Source organism: Labeo rohita, chromosome 9 (genome assembly GCF_022985175.1).
Source record: "Labeo rohita strain BAU-BD-2019 chromosome 9, IGBB_LRoh.1.0, whole genome shotgun sequence".
Classification (NCBI taxonomy): Eukaryota; Metazoa; Chordata; class Actinopteri; order Cypriniformes; family Cyprinidae; genus Labeo; species Labeo rohita.
The window spans coordinates 2,569,646-2,587,617 of record NC_066877.1 but is presented as its reverse complement, the minus strand read 5'-3'; the positions used below and the strand labels follow the sequence as shown (position 1 = coordinate 2,587,617).

The window sequence follows — 17,972 nt, the reverse complement described above, 5'->3', positions numbered from 1 at the left end:
ACGTGGAATCAGACACACCTGCTCTCCATCACAGATCATCAAAGGACTGGACAAATGGACCGTTCGTGACGCAGTGAGTTATTCATCCTGGACATTCATTACCGGTCCGTTCACAAGTTGTTTCTTCATCAGCTATGGAAGTCTATGACAGCCCACGGAACCACTTGAGGGAAAGTTATGAAATTTGGCACACAGATATAGAACAGTCTTAACATATCCACAGCAAATTTGGAGTCTCAAACTCTCTACAAATTAAGATTAACCTAGTTAAAAAACAAGCAATAGTACTGTTCATTTTTATTTAATGACACCTAATCCATTAACCTAATTCCTGGATTTAATTTTATTGTATTTCTGTAAAATGTTCTTCTTCACCAGTCCTGGGTCACATTAGCGGCCCTTCCAGACACTTTCAACAATGTCAACTGATAACAAAATGCTGATGCACAAACTGCTTGATCTGGGAGGATATTTTGGCTTGAAATAACCCACCTCCAACCAGTCAAAGACCTTGCATAGAAAGAGTGGAGCAGCAAAGCCATTGAATCTGGCAGTTCCTCTGGACGTGCTGTGTCTGCACTGGGGTTTAATTCAGAGACAGGCAGAGCTCTGCGCTGTGATAGGATCTGTGTTTGTCTCAGATTAAAGGCCAGCTGTCCCTCTATAAAGGCACAGAGACATGCTGCTTCAAAAGAGACAACTGTCATTCAAGCAAACATCACAATTACCCAGCACAGAGCTTCGGGCTTTGAAATAGAAATGAGTTACTTACAGGTGCTGCTGCTTTCTGCCAAAGCTGTCTTTTATCTATATGAATACAGTTTCCTCTAAATGCCAATAAGCAGCCAAAACAGAAAAAAACAGGTACTATTTATAGCTTTGTTATATTGGTAATGAATGATAGTCATAAATAAATGATAATCATCATGTTTCATTTTTGGTCTATTTTTTATACATTTAAGTGCTACTGTTGAAATTACATGGCACAAAAAAAAAAAAACATGGATCTGGTTACCAAAACACTCCAATTTATGTATATTTTTTTGGGAATCAAATCTGTGTTTCTTTTGCCATACCAGTTTATGACTAATAAATATAGTTGATGTCAAAAGTTTACATACACCTTCCAGAATCTGCTAAATGTAATTATATTACCAAAATAAGAGGGGATTATACAAAATGCATGTTATTTTTTTTATTTTGTACTGACCTGAATAAGACATTTCACATAAAAGTGTTTACAAATAGTCCATAAGAGAAAATAATAGCTGAATTTATAAAAATGACCCTGTTCAAAAGTTTACATACACTTGATTCTTAATACTGTGTTGAATTACCTGAATGATCCACAGCTGTGTTTTTTTGTTTAGTGATAGTTGTTCATAAGTCTTGCTGTTCTTCAAAAAAATCTTTCAGGTCCCACAAATTCTTTGGTTTTTCAGCTTTTTTTGAATCCTTTCCAACAATGACTGTATGATTTTGAGATCCATTTTTTCACATTGAGGACAACTGAGGGACTCATATGCAACTATTATAGATGGTTCAAACGTTTAAATCTTCAATCTGTTCAAAAGTTTTCATCCCTTGCTCTTAATGCATTGTTTTTCCTTCCAAAGCATCATAGTCCAAAGCATCCTTCCATAGTTGCATATGAGCCCCTCAGTTGTCCTCAGTGTGAAAAGATGGATCTCAAAATCACACAGTCATTGTTGGAAAGGGTTCAAATACACAAAAATGTTGAAAAACTAAAGAATTTGTGGGACCTGAAGAACTTTTCTGAAGAACAGCGGGCAGTTTAACTGTTCAGGACAAACAAGGGACTTATGAACAACTATCACTAAACAAAAAAACACAGCTGTGGATCATTCAGGTAACAACAAAGTATTAAGAATCAAGTGTATAGAAACTTTTGAACAGGGTCATTTTTATAAAAACTGTTATTTTCTCTTGTGGACTATTTGTGATCGTCTTTAATGTGACGTTAATATCTTATTCAGGTCAGTACTAAACAAAAAATAACACGCATTTTATATGATCCCTTTTATTTTGGTAAAATAATTAACATTTTGCAGATTCTGCAAGGTGTATGTTTGACCTTAACTGTATCTATTTCACATTCAGATTAAGTTCAATATAGATGTAATGATAATGCAACATGCTAGTCACAAGTACAGATGATGATTTCAAATACTTCAAAAGCACAAAGACACATTTCAGAACCTTTTTTTTCCTCATATGTTTGCGTATATGTGGTTATAATAGTTGTGTGTAGGCTGGTGCGGGTGGGATAGGAACATGGTCATCCTGCCCATCCCAAAATCCCCCTAAACACACAGACGCTCAGCGTCTCTCTGGTTTCCTGTTAGTCAGCGCTCTGTGAAACCCACCCAGTGACCCAGCATTTCACAACAACACACACAAACCCATATACAAACACACCTCTCTTTCCCAGCAGAGATGTGAATAAGGTCTATAATTGTAAAACGGAAAGCTGAGCTGTCATTTGCTATTTTGGTTAAGGTAAGCTGATTTTACACAATTATAAAACAACTTAAAGTCTGCAAGAAATCAATCAAGAAAGCACTATCTACTTTGTTAACACACATTGCTAGTCTTGAGGTGAATTATTAATCCTTGTACGTTAATCCATAGAATTAACTGACTATCAACTACGACTTTTGCCTCAAACTCCTCATTTGCTGCTTATTAATCGTTAGGTATTTAGGTATTTGTTAAGTTTAGGTATTATGTAAGGGATGCAGAATATGATCATGCCAAATAAGGCATAAATAAGTAGTAATAAACAGTCAATATGCTAGTAATATGCATGCTAGTTAATAGTGAGAATTGGTCCTTAAATAAACTGTAATGGAATGGCATTCCTTCTCTGATGACGTCAGTTTGATGGGTTGGACAGAATATCTTTGCATGCCCCTCCAACCACTAGTTTGCTATGAGTGAGGGATTGAGATGAGGAGCGCTAAAATAACCCCCCCCTTTCTTTAATATTCCATTTTAGTTGGAAATACATTACTATACTGAAGCTGGCAGCAATACCCGGTTCACAAATAGACTGAATCTTGAAGTGATCAAATCTTGGACAAAGAGATTTTCTTGTTATTTTGCAATACAATGTTTGTGTATAATCTTGTCATACTCTGTCATTCACAATGAAAACACCTTTTGCAGTGCAGTCCACCCAGATTATTAGAAAACCAAACTGCAAAAACAGCTTGTGTTATCACAACCATAAGCTTATTACCATATGACCACCCATATTTACATATCAACACCTATTCAGTATTCAGCAGCTTTAATAATTAACAACAGTATAAACTAGTCTGGTAAGTCTGTGTTGCCCTTGTGGAAAAGAAGTGCTCTAGCATATTTTAACAAGAGTGCTTATTATGGAAATAGTATAGTTAAAAATATACACTTAACTGTGAACTGAATGTTGAAACACTTAAGTAGTAATCTCTATATGTAATTTCATAATTTGATTACCTTTAAAAAATGGTGTACTGCTGAATGCACTGACAAGCATTTATGGTAAAATAAAATATGTTTTAATCAGTGGTGTTCTGAAATAGGGAGGCAAAGTCTTCAAAGTATTTTATTTTATTTTTTTTTTATCAAATGTAAATGAATGTCCCAGTCACATTTTCTTGGTGAAATAAATATTACTTACACTATCAGAAAAAGACAACAACAACTGAAAAACTATTTTATGTTTTTACAATTAACAATTATCAATATTCTATTTATTAAAGATAAGTATAAATCTCATCAAGTTAGTGTTTTTAAGCATTTTACATTTATTCCAAAATAATAACAGGCAGTAACAATTTAAACAATATATTTTATTTGTGAAGCTACATTCAGGTTTTATTTTCAATAGTTACTTTTAACTATTTTTTGAATATTCAAATCATCAGTCATCAGAGCTCAGTAAATATTGGTCACAAATACAGAGATTTACTTTAAATGTCACCAAGCTCACTAAAAACTCCTACAGATCATGTTTTCATGCCATTTTAAGTCTTATTTTGATGTAACAAAGTGTTAATATCTAAGTGTGTGAGTTGTTTACTTACTTTTTAAAATAAGTCTTCCCATTAACTGCATTATATTGTATATTCAGACTGATTCGCGAAGCGAACACAAGGTGGGATTTATCGCATGAACCAATCACAGCCGAACATAACTAGTCACATCCAATCATATTGCGATGGAGGCGTTGCCTCCTGTCATGTAACTTTCCCCCATTCATTCTCAATTACCCTCCACCAACTCACCAAACACTAATGGGTGCAGGGGAGACGAGAAAGACGCGGACTCCCACTGTAACTTTACCTGCTGGTGTCATTGTTGGACAATGGTTCTCTGTCTCCCTTGCCTCCTCAGAGCAAATGTCCCTGATTTCAATGTAATTCTACTCAGCCCTAAATGCCATGTATTAAAACATATGTAATTACAATTAAAGAAAAAGTTCACTTCCAGAACAAAATTTACAGATAATTTACCCACCCCCTTGCTATCCAAGATGTTCATGTCTTTCTTTCTTCAGTCGTGAAGAAATTTAGTTTTTTTAAGGAAAACTGCAACTTCCAAAATGCAGTTTAAATGCAGCTTCAAAGGGCTCTAAACCATCCCAGCCAACGAAGAAGGGTCTTATCTAGCGAAACAATCTGCCATTTTCTAAAAAATGTACAATTTATATACTTTTTAACCTCAAATGCTTGTCTTATCTAGCTCTGCGTGAGCTCTTTGTATTCCGGTTCAGGACAGTAATAGGTCAAAAAACTCCTATCTCATCCTAACTGTTGTAACGCTTTGAACCAGATAACTCGTTAAGTTAATAGAATGAAAGAGATGGATGACAAAGAGTTGCGTCCCACACATTTAATGGCTGGTACACGGCACTCATACATGAGAGATTAACTTTTTCAGGGCATTACAAACAAAAGTAAAGATGAAAATAATAAAAAAACAGAGCGAGCCTCATCTATAGTAGTTCACAGGCAATTCTACGTCATGACCACATAGCGCATGTTATACGTGAAGTGATCAGTCTCTTAAAGGGCACACTGCACAATAATGTAATGCATGCAAATACACAAAGTTCACGCAGAGCTAGACAAGATGAGCATTTGAGGTTAAGAAGTATATAAATTGTCAATTTTTTTCAAGTAAATTTGTTTCGCTAGATAAGACCCTTCTTCCTCGTCTGGGATCGTTCAGAGCCCTTTGAAGCTGCATGTAAACTGCATTTTGGGAGTTCAAACTTGCGGGCACCATAAAAGTCCACTATATGGAGAAAAATCCTGAAATGTTTTCCACAAAAAACATAATTTCTTTTCAACTGAAGAAAGAAAGACACGAACATCTTGGATGACAAGGGGGTGAGTATATTATCTGTACATTTTTGTTCTGGAAGTGAACTTCTGTTTCTTTAATATTATCTTAAAGGCCTTAAAGCATGTGTCTGTATGTTTTTATAATGGTGTCATTATGATAGTGGTAACATAGCTATACGAATCTCAGAGGAATCTGGAGCCCGTCCATAATTTGATCTCTCTACACATTACACACAACACTATGACGCTTCACTCCAGCAGAGACATTCAGACAGAACTGAACATCACTGATCTGTTCCTCAGCTAAATTAGACAAGAATATGCAACTGTAACTATTCAAACCACATTACACATTTGATTTTGTTTCATTCAGCACTGTTGTTTTTAAAGGTACACTGCTGCAAAAATCTCAATACAGAGCAGAATAGTCTCAAACACAAATGGACTGACCAAAGACACGTTCATATTCGGTCTTTCAGATAAACAATCTTTTCACCACACTGACTTGCTCTGTAATTCTACAATAAGCACTAATCACCACATCAAAACAGCCGTAACAGTCAGAGAAAAAAACTGCACTAGATATAAATGCATCCAGCTAGAAACGTAAATGATAAGACATCACCTTTGAGTTATATCAGTTACAACAGAGAACTTCTGCTGGTCTTCTCGGTTCCCCAGCGTGTGCTTCTCTTTCACACGCACACACTCAGCGGAGGGACAACCCCTCTCAGGGGAAACTCTGTCTCTGTCTTGATATCTTTCCTTAGCCTTCTCCTTCCTTTCCTCTATTTTTGCTTGTCTCTCCTGTTTTCCCTGTCTTCCTCTCATTCTGGTGTAGCTCCAGGCTGCTTTGTCCTTCTCTGACCTGCTCTAGTAAAAGCTTCCCATCAGGCCCAGAATTTCTGATTGCCCACGGGCCAGAAAGAACAAAACGAGAGAATGAAAGACTAAGATAGAAATAAACTCACGGCCCTGAAGAGCAGAAGCACTGCTGTCTTTTCTGCCAATAAGGACAAAAAACCTTTTTCGTCTGTTGAGTTTTTGAAGAAATAAGTGATAGAAAACTCCTTCAGTATGAGTGCGGGGAAGTGAATGCAACGTGCCTAAAATCCCCCATCTCTGCACATAAAGGAGACAGAAAATATGTATTTATAGTGTCACACTAAAGCTGTATTTCTCATCCTTTTTGACTCCAAGGCCATCTATTATCCATGATATTTACAGACGTTCAACATTCAAAGCCATGCAGACTAAAATATTTAAGTACTTCTGCTGTAAGGATAAATCTACCTATTTACAGGAATGAGGAGAGTGTAATAAAACACTTAAGTAAATTCATTTTAAGTAAAATTAAAATAACTACATCCGATAATTATGGAAGGTTAAAGAACTAAATGTTCTTCAGAGTTCTTTATGGCTTGCTTACATGTCTTTCCCAATGGTTTGTGAGGACAGAATAAGACATCTTCATTTTTAGTGGTTTTAGCTTATTTTAAGGATGTTTTAAACCACATTTGGAAGTGTGCTGATGTCTCCTAGTGGCTTCTGACTTCTGGCCCCGGTTGAGAATCGGTGCACTAGAGGATGACTTCAAAATTCTGAGACCAGAGAACAGAACATTTCTTATACCTCCACTGCCTCCTGCTGGCTGAAGATGATAAAACAGCTAAAATATCATTTTAATTTTTTTGCAAAAGTTGTGGCAGCCTGGCAATTAAGAGTGGAACACTTAGTTGTCACAGTGTACAGTATTGTGTTACGTGAAATATCGGACATGACAATGACATCCTATTTTCGTTACCTCTTCACTTCAAACTCCCTGCTTCGTTTTAGTGTGCAACATCCGCTTTTCTGGATCTAATTCCAGATCGATAAAAATCAACTCTCATTCTATGTTTTTTCCCCATTCAATATCCTGTTTCACTCTAAAATCACATTACAAATGTAAAACAGCTTAGGAATGTCAGTTTACATGGACTTGGCGGTTTTTATTTGGCAGCCCTTGTGGAAAAAGTGTGCTTAACTGTACTGAATGTGAACTTTAAAATTTTTTTTTACAAACAATACAATTTTAATGAAATAAAAAGCCATTTAAGTGTATTTCAAGAGAGTGCATGTTTATGACTGTTTCTAAACACACTTAAGTACACTTTAAGTCACTTTTAAAAAATCCAATTAAGTCAAATTAAAAGTTTTACTTTAAAGTACATGAAGTAATTGATTATAGTTTTACTGTAGTGTATTATTTGAAAGTACATTAAAAGTTAATACATATATTTTTAAATATATATTTAAATGTACTAAATTGCAACTTCATTACAAATGTGTAATTACAAAAATATTTGATGAATATATGGAAAATATATATATGGAACATAATATTTGGAACACAAAACACAAAACCAATGGTAATTTCAGTTAATGGCATCTAAAATAAGTTAAGCACACTACTAGTCAAAAGTTTTTGAACAGTAAGATTAATGTTTTAAAAAAGTCTGCATTTATTTGATCCAAAGTACAGAAAAACAGTAAAATTTTGAAATATTTTTAGTATTTGAAATAACTGTTTTCTATTTGAATATATTTTAAAATGAAATTTATTAAGCTGAATTTTTGGCAAAGTTGCTCCACGTGATCATTTAGAAATCATTCTAATATTCAAAAAACATGTATTATTATTATTATTATTATTATTATTTTTTTATCATTACTCATCACTTTTGATCAATTTAAAGCATCCTTGCTAAATAAAAGTATTAATTACTAGAATTTCGAATGATTTCTGAAGGATCATGTGACACTGAAGACTGGAGTAATGATGCTGAAAATTCAGCTTTGATCACAGGAATAAATTATGTTTTAAAATGTATCAAAATAGAAAACCATTATATTAAACTGTAATAATATTTCACAATATTACTGTTTTTTTTTTTCTGTACTTTGGAACAAATAAATGCAGTTTTGGTGAGCAGAAGAGACTTCTTTAAAAAAACATTAAAAGTCTTACTGTTCAAAAACATTTGACTGGTAGTGTAATATAAGCACTTAAGTATATTCTTTTAAAGTGTATTATTTCCATAATACGTACTCTTCTTAAAATATGCTAAAGTGTACTTGTTTTTGTAAGGGTGGTAATATGACAGTGTTAATAATTTAAATTTTTGGCTGATACAGTACAAAAAATTTCCACATGATTCAAACATGATTACTTATTTCAGTGTCATTGGTATATACTTAGTATATCCTTAAAGAAATATCATACCTCCCACAGGGTCCTAAAGTCCTTTTGCTCAATCCGCAGTAGTTCACTGAACTCTCGGGTGACAATGGTGGCGTGCCGCGGCGTGTTGTCCAGAATAGACTCCCCGAATGCTGTGCCGATGCCCAATGTGCAGATGGTGACAGCATCCTTAACATGAAGAGGAGCACAGGTCAGAGCAAACTCTTTTACACAGGAAGAGATAAGAAGAGCGGAGTCATATAAGCCATCTTAGATGTTTCTGATTGAGAGACTGTTGTGCTTCCACTTCAGAACTTTCTCAAGGACACAGGCGATTTCACTCAACACACACAGAGAAAGAGAGGGGTCAGCTCATTTGTCCCTAAGGTTTGTAATGTAAGACGCAGCTCTGTTAGGAGTTGCTCTAGTTTTCTGCAGCGGTCTATAATAAGCACCTGCACTCAATAAGAAATGTCCACTGTGAGCAGCTGAATATACGATCATATTAGTTTTCCCTGGGGATGGGAATCGTAAGCAGTTTAAGGATTATGGTGGCAGTTTTTGCTTTTGCACACAACAAAGAGAACAAAAACAACTGCTAAAAAACTGAACAACTGAGGGATAAACAAAACATAACAACCAGAACAAAATTCGGAAGCTTTTAAAAAGTTTTTGAGTGCTCCTCTCATAATGTCTTGTACCTAAATATAACTCCTTTTGTAGGTGAGAGATGTCTAAGGAGACCTGTTAATGTGATGTAATAACACTTATATAAATTATGATTTACGTAACTGTTCACTCCTGATGAACTACAGTGAATGTGTGAGTATGCATATACTCTATTATCAAGTCAAATTTATTTTTATGTAGTGCTCTTCAAAGCAGCTTTGTAGAAAAAAACATGCTTTGTAGTTACATTTAGCAGATTAGAGCTATGTATTAATACATTTTACATTAATACAAGCAATCAGGCGTTTGAGATTTGCTACATTATATAATTTTGCATTAGTGTACAGTATGTATGCAGATAAATTTGGACCTACTTACACATCCAACTTTACATAAAGAGCTGTTTGATAATACAGTTTCAATTTTGTGACGATATTTTGAGACAATATAAACAAACAAGCAGTTAAGATTACTATATAGTAAATACTGTTAATAACATTTTTTTTCTATATGGTAAATGTAGTAAATAAGTGAGTTTAAGTGAGTTTTAGTAAATGTGTGAGATTAAAGCTGGATATAATTATTGAGAATTACATGGATAAAATTCTGCCATTACTTACTCTCATGTCGTTCCAAACTTGTCTATTTTGATACATAAGAGCATTTTTAGATATGTTTTATGAAATCCCAGAGCTTTCTGACCCTGCATAGACAGCAATGCAATTACCATGTACCTAGACCCAGAAAGGTAGAAAGGACATTGTTAAAAGTGTCCATGTGGTTTAACCAATATTTTGTGAAAGCTCTTGGATTTCATCCAAAGTATCTTAATTTGTGTCCTGAAGATGAACGAAGGTCTTATGGGTTTGGAACGATGACAGAATTTTCACTGTTGAGTGAACTATCCCTTTAATCATTTCTTTGATAGACCAAGGATGAGCTCAGTTCTCTAGTATTTAAAAACATGACTGAAGTGATAACATACCTGATGGTTTGCTGTTTCTGAGACTTTGACATCTAGAGATCCAGACAGGACAGTGTACCAGTTAGTCCCAATGTCACCCTGCCTGTACACTAACACACACACAGAGAAAGAAAGTAGAGATCTATTGAAAAAAATCATAGAGCAATCAAACTCAGTCACAATGCAACCTTGTGTGAAGTAATTCTGTCAGCAAACAATGATTTCATGTGTGTGAGCGTGAATGCATGTGTGTGTGTCTACAGTACTTAACCATATTTTGGGGACAAATTTGTACCCAAAAATGAGCAAAACCAAAGCAAGAACAAAATCTCCAGAAACCTCCATTTGGGGGTGTCCTCATTTGTAAAACTGGTATAAACCTAAAGTAAACAAAGTTTTTTTTAAATTGTAAAAATGCAAAAAAAAGTTTTCTGTTAGGGATAGGGTTAGGGGTAGGTTCAGTTTGGAAAATGTATCTGTATATTAAAATAATAGAAGTCTATGTAATGTCCCCATGAAATTTTTGTGAGGGCCGGTTTGAGTCTTAGACCATCAGAGTGAGGACAAGTTTGTAAAGTGAGGACATTTTGGCCAGTCCTCACTTTCTGAGACGCCTTTAAAGGCCTGTTTGATGGTCAAGAATTGGTTTTAGGGATCAGGTTATAATTGCGTAAAGGGTAGGTTTAGGGTAAGGGTTTGGGTGAGGCACTTAGTTCTGATGGGTAGGTTTAGAGTAAAGAAGTAGAGATTGCATTGTCAATGTATGTCCTCACAAAGATAGCTATACAGAGTTGTGTATGTGTGTTTGACTGACAAGTGATGCCTTTCTCCAGACATTCATAGAAGCCACACAGACAGATCTGCTGAAGTAGAGCGGGGTGGAACTTCTCGAAGGCCTTCACACTTTTCAGACGGGCCAAGATTATGTCCACATCCTCCCCCGAACGCTCCTCCGGTCTGCATACACAAAAACACACATACAAATCAAACTGAAAATGTCCTTATTTGCTCATTCTTATGCCATTCCAAACCTGACTTTCTTTAGCAGCACATTCATGCTGAACTTTTCAATTCAGTGGAAGTGATTTTGACTGCTTTTGTCATTTTTTTAGTTTTACACTGTGGTGAAGATGGTCTGTTTCTAGAATGTATTTTAGAAATTTGACTACAAACCACACCACACTGAGTACAACAGAGCTAAAGGCATACCTTCAAGGGATAGTTCACCAAAAAATGAACATATACCCTTGTAACAGTTCAAGAGTTCAGATGCAAAACCAGCTAAAAGCCATCTCGGTCAAAAATGAGATAATGATACTGAGTGAATGCTCCTGACAAATATTATACGTCCATCAAATACTTTCACTTCAAACTTGCTAAATTCTAGCCTCAGCCCAATCAGAAGTACTTACATAGAAACCTATACAAATTATCCAGAAAGAAATGCTCATTTTAAAGAAATATGTCAGATGGATTTAGAGGCTTTTGCATCTGAACTCTTCAGTTCTATTCTGTTACTTTCATTCTCATGGACTTTCAGTTTGCTTCTCTTCAGTTACTTGTTTCCTTGTTTTAGTTTTCCGCCAATATCTGCACGCATCTGACTGCATTTGATGCACTATCTTTGTGTATTTAAGTCCCTTAGTTTGTTATCTCCAGTACTGGTTTGGTCAAATGTCTATTTTTTTATGTGATTACCTTTCAGATCTACTTTGTTTTGCTTTATTTTAATAAAGACTGTTGTTATTTGGAATCTTCTTTGTCATCCTTAGAACTAAACGTGACAACCTTCAAATTGTTCCAAACCTGTATGATTTTATTTCTTCTGTTTAACACAACAGACGATCATTTTGAACAATGTGGGTAACCAAAAAGTTGATGGTCCCCAGCGTTTGACATTTAAAAGTATATAAATTGTATTATTTTTATTAAAATAACCGATCGTTTCGCTAGAGAAGACCCATCTTTCTCGGCTGGGATCATTTACAACCGCATTTGGGATCGTTTGAAGCCACATTTAAACTGCATTTTGGAAGTTCAAAATCGGGGCACCATATCAGTCCATTATATGGAGAAAAATGCTGAAATGTTTTCCTCAAAAAACAATTTCTTTACAACTGAAGAAAGAAAGACATGAACATCTTGGATGTCAAGGGGGTGAGTATATGTGAATCTTTGTTTTGGAAGTGGACTTGTCCTTTAATACCCTTACAAAAATTAACCATGGTGTTTACCACAAATAAAAACATAAAACCATGGTTACTATAGTTAAATGATTGTAACCACAAATTAACCATGGTTTTGCTACTCGAACCACAGTTTAACCATGGTATTTGTAGTAAAATTGTGGTTATACAAATGGTAATCAATACCCCCAAAAAACATGGTTGCTACACTTTTGCTATAGTAAAACCATGGTTATTTTTTGTAAGAGTATTCATAGTACTTACTGTATTTCTGCTGACAGTTGATTTAATGTAAATCTATAATATTTTCAAAAGCATTAAATATGAGATCAAATTAGCCTACAACCAACTTTGCGTAACCGCCTCCAATTACATCAAGGATCAGACAAATTGAGTTTTTGTGGTTTAAAGATGAGTACCTTTAGCCACATTCTACCCTGCTTCAATCTGCGTACTGTATAGTGTCAATATGCTGAGCTAAATGAGCCCAGCAAGATTTGACACTGGGTTTATAAATGTTTAAGGGACCCTTGACTGCTGCTGTCACTCGAAGCGGTTCAGTATAGCAGGTCTGATTTATTCAACACCATTCCAGAGCAAGAATTCTCATCATCACAAAACACAACATCTTTCAGAACACAATAAATCATGACGTACTGCATGTATGATACAAGTAGTGGAACAATATGATGACCAATGCTGATATCTAGACAGCAGGTTGAACATTGGCCAATACAATGCAGATACTGTAAGTACTCTCATGCAACAGCTCTGGCGCAGCAGAATGACACAGAGATCGATCACACGTGAATGTTTAAGGTTTAAGCAGTGTGGAGTAATGGGATATTGACAGCAGTAACAGCTAATTAACACCTCTCTCACACACACAGAGCAAATCAAGCAAAACACTGCAGTCTTGGCATGTCTTGCAAACTAAAGAGGTACAAGTTTGTATGACCGTATCTCTAGTTTTCACTCAGAAAATGACAACGACACGATCAGCCTTGCCAGAACTTTTATCATTGGCATCAAATAAAAATTTGGCAAAAGCTTTGGAATTAGTTCTTCTATTCTATTCAGTGCATCAACCTTGTAAATGCAAGTTTATCCAATGATAAAAATTAAAAGTATAACACCGAGTGCCCTTCCTTTTCCTGTTTTGCATGCAATGTGCATCCAGTGATAGTCAGTGAACTGATGTTGAAACTACATAAACCTAACGTTTAAAATATAAGGTTGACGTTGAAAATTTAGACTAAAAAAGATGTCTACCTTAAGCTGCACATGTCCACTTACTGGTCAGACACACCCGTGCAAACAACGTGATCATGTGCATGTGTTTCTGAGGGTGTTTAACAGGGGCTAAAAATCCATTTACTATGCAAACAGTTCTGCAACAAAACCTAAATAACACTGTCGACGTGACTAACAAAGGTTTTCATCAAAACAATATAGTTTGAATACGTATTCTTGTGTTTATGGACATCCTCAATTTCTTCTCAGTCTTAGTTTTCAGAATAGCATTTTAAAACAGGCTCAGTAGTTAAATTTATGACGTTCAAATAATTCAAACAACAATCAATATGTTGTCGTTTGAGTCAGAGGGGAAACCAGTGCAGTGAAAATCAAATACAGCTCCATTCAACACATCTGGACATTGCTTTTATGCATCTGTGTCTCCATCAAAACCATGTCAGCTGAAAGGAGATAAAGACAGGAGTGGAGAGAGATGAGTGCTGGCACATTTAACTCTTTTCAACACACCCCTGCCCATCTGCTTTAGGTGTGTAAATATTGATCTACAGCGAGATGGAGACCTTCACTGCAGGAAGAGCAGGTCGGAGCCCATTAGAGTGTGTCATAAACACATTAACCACAAATCTCTGCTCCGTGTTTGATAACGAGACTGTAATGTTTGTTAACTGCTTTAAAATGTTGGATATGTCCTAGATGTCCTGTATCCAGGCTATCATGGGCAGAGTCCAGAGACTCACAGTATTGCTATTACTATACATGAAAGGTGTTTCTTACAGCTTATTTCATAAAGAGACTGTTCATCCAAAAATGTGCTGTCATCTTTAACACTTGTGTCATTTGAGTTCATGGAATCACCAGACCTGTGGCTGAAGTGGCAAAAAAAAATTAAAATTGGCACCATAAATGTCTAATTAAAGTCATCCATACAAGTTGTGCCTTATATTTCAAGTAGGTTCTTTTTTGGAGCATAAATTATGGTATTGTTTATATACTCTCTTTATCTTAGAACATCCATTGAAAGACCATGCAACCAATATTTTCAAGCTTTAAAAAGTATATAAAGACATTGTAAAGGTAATGAATCAAGGCAAACCCAGATTTAGATGTCAATAAAGTCTAAATTAAACCTGCTCATCATAAAATGTGATTGTGTCTCTATTTTTAATTCGTTTTTGAATAATTTTGAAAACTACATTACCCATAATTCTGCAAAGAAATCTGACCAATCAGAGAATTGAAAAAACAAATCTTATGCTGCGTTCACACCATATCGCAATTACCGTAATTTCAAGATAACAACAACATGTGACATTCTACTCGGAGCTGTTCACGTCCTCAGACTCGGAATTATGCTTTCTTTTTATGGCAACACTATCAACGCCTAAACAGAGCCTACGTTGGTCAGGTGGTACAGCGGTCATGTGGTACAAGTCGTAGCTCTCAGAAGACTCCCAGTTCACAAGTTGTAATTACAAGTTCTACGAGGACGTGAACGCTTTTTACAAGTTGGAATCTCGTAATTACGGGAATTCAGATATGGCGTGAACGCACCTTTAGCAAAAGGACCATTCAGGCCCCGCCCACTCCCATGAAGAACTGGCAATGATGTGATAGATTCAGTCCCGCTACGTTTCAACTTATGCATATATACAAATATTTAGCTTGATAAGGTTCCATAATATAGTTTGTCCTTCATAGCAGTGGGTGGGCCCTAATTTTATGTTTATTGCAAAATATTCATATATACAAATATTTATTTTGCAAAAAAAAATTAACACTCACAGTCAGCATCTTTTAATATAGATTTATATTTATCTGTTTTTTATATATATTATTCAATTATGTCATTCACAAGTTCTTTCCCTCATGCATGCTATTAAGTGCATATATATACACTTCTTTATTTTCTGTATTTTTGGGAGCGGAAAGTTATTCTGCCCATTCTATCTAGTCTAGTATGCATTCATTTAACTGTATTAAAAAACAGCACCCTGGGCATTCTGCTAAAGTTCTCCTTTTGTGTTCCACTGAACAAACGCATAGGGGTTTGGTATGACATGAAGGTGAATGAAGAATTTCATTTTTGGGTGAACTATTCCTTTAAGTTTGGTCTGGGTTAGCAAAGCCATTCACAGCAGAAAGTGTCTCTTCATGCGTCTGCAGTAACACAAGCACTGCAGCACTGGTGACCTCTTCCAGGTGACAAACAACCCTTTACAAACTACACCAAATACACTTCAGTTCACCATCTACTACATTTACATTGAAAGCAGCGAAAGACGTGAAGCTTCTAATGGATCCATCTGAAATGTATCGGGCTGAGAATGAAATGCTGCATCTGAACGCATGCATCAATCACACTGACAATCGCATTTGACATTTATGACATGAAACTTCTATTGTAATAGTGTTTAACAAATCAAATGCGCTTGGAGCGTCTTTTCCTTGAGGCACTGAAGTGTAAAAGATTGCTCAAGGTGCACCAGAACAACAACATTTGGACAGAAGAATGAAGTTTGTGTATAGGGTAAATGATGGTACCTCTTATCCAGACAGATGATCCATTCAGCAGAGGCGGACGGGTGGCTGGAGGTGTGAGCCGCGACCATCTTCGGTGAAATCATGGAGTAAAATTACACTTCGCATCGTCCGCACCTGATCATGAGCAGATGTGACTTTACTGAGAGCGATCGAGTTGGAGTCTGAGCGTTGCTGCTGCCGCCCACACAGCTGACACAACACAAAACAGACCGGGGCTAGTTGTCACAAGCGCTGTAAAGCTTTGGAGTCAAAGGTACGTTACCTACAGACTCTGTTACTTTCAACACATAGTGCAAAACCCTCTCTCTGTCTAGATTTTCAATATCATATAAACAAATGAGCAAAATAAAACACACTGACATACATTTAGACAAGAATCAACAACATTTAATGAACGGTTCGCCCAAAAATAAAAATTCTGTCATCGTTTACTCGGCTGATCGAGTCGTTCCAGACCATGTGCTTTCGTTCACCTGCGAAACACAATTAAGATATTTCTAATGAAACTTAAGATATTTCTTCCCCTCCACTCAAAGCTGGACTCTTCAACCAAAAATGCTAACATTTTAAACAATCCATAAATCGAGCTTTTAGTTTGATCCGACTAAAAAGATCCATTTATGTGACTGGATTAACAGATTTAATTCAGGATTTTAATTTGTAAAGCCTGGCATATGAAATAATAGTCAAAAATGTAATTTTAACTGAACAATTAAACTTTTACATAAAATGTAAAAAAAAAAAAAAAAAAAAAAAAAAAAAAATGCAACAGTAGATTTATTTATTTATTTATTTATTTATTTATTTTTGTATTTGTTGTGTATCATATTTGATACATCAGGCTTTTATGGAAATACAGTGATTATTGAGAGACGTACAAATAACTTTCCTCAATAAAGCCTGATTTATATTTGATACAAAATTTGTATAGATATTCAGTCCAGTATTAGTAACATTTAAAAAAAAAAATTGCTAACAATTTGGAAGTTATTTTTATGTTTAGGCCTATGAAAATCATTAAGGATTTCACGACAAAAAGACATTTTTACATTAAAAGGCCTTTAAGTATAAACTATCAATCAGACGACAGAAGAAGATTGTGTACAACATGTTTTCAGCATAGTTTCAATCATGTTCATAATTTAAAAGGTTTATAGGGTTAAGCTTCCGTTTACCATATTTAATATGGCATGATATATACAGTAAGTTACTTTTAAAAGTAATGCATTACAATACTGAGTAACTCTCTAATTACGTTACTTAGTTACTTTTTATGGAAAGTAATGTGTTACTTTACTTTTGCGTTACTTTTTAAATCTGGGCGGGGCTTGCTTGTTTGTTTTCAATAAAAAAAAGTTCTATTTTGGCAAATGTAAAAGCCTTTTCACACCAAAAACCTCAGGCTTTGAGAAAAGTAAATTCACGTCTGTAGACCACAGAAGAAAAAAATGTCAACACTTCAGCAATAAAAAAAAAAAATGTTAGATTATCTTGAGTAATTTTTGCTTATTAGTATGGTTGAATTGGATCATTGAAGGTCTGCAGCAAAGACATTGGTTAATAAAATGGGATGAAATGCATATTTTTATTATTTAACATATTCTGAGTGGAATTTCACTTTTTTTATTCATCTTAAAGAAATACTCAATCTGTTGTGAGTGAGATTAATTAATGCATGTTCACATTTATTATCTTACTCCCGATTTCTCTCAACTTGGGGACAGGAGAGCTTTTAATCAATAAATGGGGGAAAAGTAACTGGCATTACTTATTTG

At 35.2% G+C, this 17,972-nt stretch overlaps 1 protein-coding gene across 3 annotated transcripts in view; it reads right to left on the bottom strand.

Moving 5' to 3' along the window:
- The window catches only part of rapgef4a (Rap guanine nucleotide exchange factor 4a), a 69,598-nt gene extending 53,214 nt beyond the window's left edge, over window positions 1-16,384 (bottom strand). The window contains exons 1-4 of one of the 3 annotated variants that reach the window (XM_051119744.1): window positions 16,198-16,384; window positions 11,028-11,170; window positions 10,235-10,323; window positions 8,623-8,769 (exon numbers count right to left, since the gene is read on the bottom strand). In XM_051119744.1, the coding sequence (XP_050975701.1) occupies window positions 8,623-8,769; window positions 10,235-10,323; window positions 11,028-11,170; window positions 16,198-16,280 (462 nt within the window). In that variant the 5' untranslated portion in view covers window positions 16,281-16,384. The remainder of the gene's footprint in view (window positions 1-8,622; window positions 8,770-10,234; window positions 10,324-11,027; window positions 11,171-16,197) is intronic. The other 2 variants (XM_051119742.1, XM_051119741.1) reach the window with 2 other exon arrangements.
- Between the last annotated feature and the right edge of the window lie 1,588 nt (window positions 16,385-17,972).